The sequence below is a fragment of the Anneissia japonica genome, unplaced genomic scaffold (genome assembly GCF_011630105.1).
Source record: "Anneissia japonica isolate Jap-2015-1 unplaced genomic scaffold, ASM1163010v1 scaffold287848_len282238_cov107, whole genome shotgun sequence".
NCBI classification, from domain to species: Eukaryota; Metazoa; Echinodermata; class Crinoidea; order Comatulida; family Comatulidae; genus Anneissia; species Anneissia japonica.
The window spans coordinates 4,091-6,607 of record NW_022701964.1 but is presented as its reverse complement, the minus strand read 5'-3'; the positions used below and the strand labels follow the sequence as shown (position 1 = coordinate 6,607).

Below are 2,517 nucleotides of genomic sequence, written 5' to 3'. Positions count from 1 at the left end.
CAACCCAGTACCTGCTGAAGCAAGCAACAGCTAGGGACAGTCAAAGCTAAACACTGATAGAGATGATCAAGAATGGTTGGCCAGAGACCAAAGCAGAAGTTCCGATCAATATTTGAGAACACTTTAATTATCGAGAAGAAATAACAGCTCAAAATGGTGTCTTATTCAAATGACTGAAAATCATGGTACCTACCGAGATGAGAAAAAATCTGTTGCAAAAGACTCATTCAAGCCATCTGGGTGCTTAAGCATCAATTCGAAGAGCTAAAGACAGTTTATTCTGGCCAGGAATGTCAGCAGACATCAGAGAAATAGTAGACAAGTGCCAGATCTGCCAAACTTACCAAGACAAGCAGAAGAAAGAGCCAATGATGTCTTACCCTATTCCTACCAGATCATGGGAAATAATCTCTCAAGACATACTTACGTATAAGAGCAAAGATTACCTTGTAACAGTAGATCACTACAGTGATGTGTGGTTTCTGGATGAATTACAAGATCTAACATCTAAAACAATCATTGAATGCAGCAAAACGCACTTTGCTCTACAAGGAATACCATCAACACTGATCACAGACAATGGGAGACAGTGGGTTAGCCGAGAATTTGCTGAATTCACAAAGACATGGGAGTTCAACCATGTGACCAGCTCTCCCTATCACAGTCAGAGTAATGTGAAAGCAGAGGCAGCAGTTAAGATTGCCAAAAAAACTGATCAAGAAAACTTTGAAAGAAGGATCCGATCTATACCTTGCAATTCTCGACTGGAGAAACACACCAAACGATGCAGGACACAGCCCAGCACAACGACTGTTGTCTAGAAGAACAAATACATATTTGCCAGTAACAGAAATCCTTCTACAACCACAAGTAGTTACTGGAGTCTCAGAACACATTAAGAAAAGAAAACAGATATCAAAACTACAGTATGACAAAAGTGCAACAAAGCTACCAGAACTTGTCATTGGGGAAACTGTCAGACTCCGGCCTGAAAACAACAACCAAGAGTGGCAGACAGCAACCTGCAAGAAAAAAGTAGGACCTCGTTCTTACTTAGTAGAAACTACAAATGGCAAAGTTTATCGTAGCAACAGAAAGTTTCTAAGCACAACACCAGCAGGAGACATTGCTAAAACAATGCCAACAGTTGCACCCGACAAATCAGACATCACATCCACAACTGACATCCCAGTACCAGCAACACCAAATGGAACAAGTGACAAGAGCACAGTAAACCAACAACCATTAACTGGAAAACAAACAGAAGTTTCAACACCAATCATACCAACCCCTGCCCAGAAGAACCATAACTATGCCGAATCGATTCAAGAACTTTGTAACAAAGTTCTAGCAGGGAGTTTCTCCTATGTTCGTGTTAATGTTTTAAAAAAAAATTAAATAATAATAAATAAATAACATACATGACTTAATAATAGATATCATCAGCATCATAAATAGGATAGCTGATAGAATTCATATGAAACTACAAAATCGGCACATAAGAAAATAATGCAAACAGGCATATAGAGAAGTTCTGTTTATTAATACTGTGATCACATAAACATGCAAGTAATTATGCTATAGTTCAAAATTTAAAAAAAAAAATAAATAAATTTAAAAAAAAATTAAATGAAAAAAAATTAAAAGAAAATAAAGAAAGGGAGATGTTGTATGACGTACATAACTTATTCCCTGTTGTCACATCCAGCCGCCGTGTGGCGCTGTTTAGCGTTGAGCTGCGAATAAATCGGTTGTCAAGCAGACGGCCATTGAGTTATTACAATCTGGTTTTAGTGTCTTTCATTATACTTGTTATTGTAACAAACAACACTAGCCTAGGGCCAGGGCTGGCCTGTCGGAAGCGTTCCCGTTAGGCCCAGTACTGCAGTACTAGCTTAGGCTTCATTCAAGTAAGAAATTTTAGGCCTAGCTAGGACATTTGATGTTATCTTACTAATTAATTCCTTAATTATATGATAATTTATGTTAATTTGGTTCAGGTATTGCAAAACCAATAGACAAGAAAAAGAAAAGAGAGAATATGAAACCTTGAAAGAAAGGTAAGTTGATTTTCAATCATTTTTATAACCAACTTTTGTTTTTATAAGATTTGAAAAGTTTATAGCTTAAATAATATAAAATTAAAAACTGCTAAATATTTATTTACAATAAGCATGTTTTTATGTAAAATCTCTAAGGACAGATGCAAATAAAGGAATTTTCATACAATTGAATTTCAAATATATTTTCATCTGGTTCTCACTCAAGCTATGAAATTAATTCAAAAACCAAACTAAAGCCCCATTTTCCACACAAGGCTCATTTCAACATCACATATAGTATACATAATACAGATTAATTATGAAGTGCTAAAATGTATCTTTTTTTTAGCTGTTGATCGTTGAAGATGGTGTTCTGTAAGGAAGATGCCATTAGAAATGCCAGCAGCTATGTTGAGTCTTCGCTAAAAGATCTCCTTAACCATCCAATGTACAAGACGAGGTTTCCGTTGGCATT

General features: G+C 36.2%; 1 protein-coding gene across 1 annotated transcript; it reads left to right on the top strand.

Annotated features, from left to right (window-relative positions):
* The first annotated feature begins 290 nt into the window (after positions 1-290).
* On the top strand, positions 291-2,053 carry LOC117103770. Its single transcript, XM_033244387.1, has 3 exons — positions 291-669; positions 791-1,336; positions 2,001-2,053. Exons 1-3 carry the CDS (start codon positions 291-293, stop codon positions 2,051-2,053), a joined length of 978 nt encoding a protein of 325 aa, XP_033100278.1.
* The last annotated feature ends 464 nt before the right edge of the window (positions 2,054-2,517 follow it).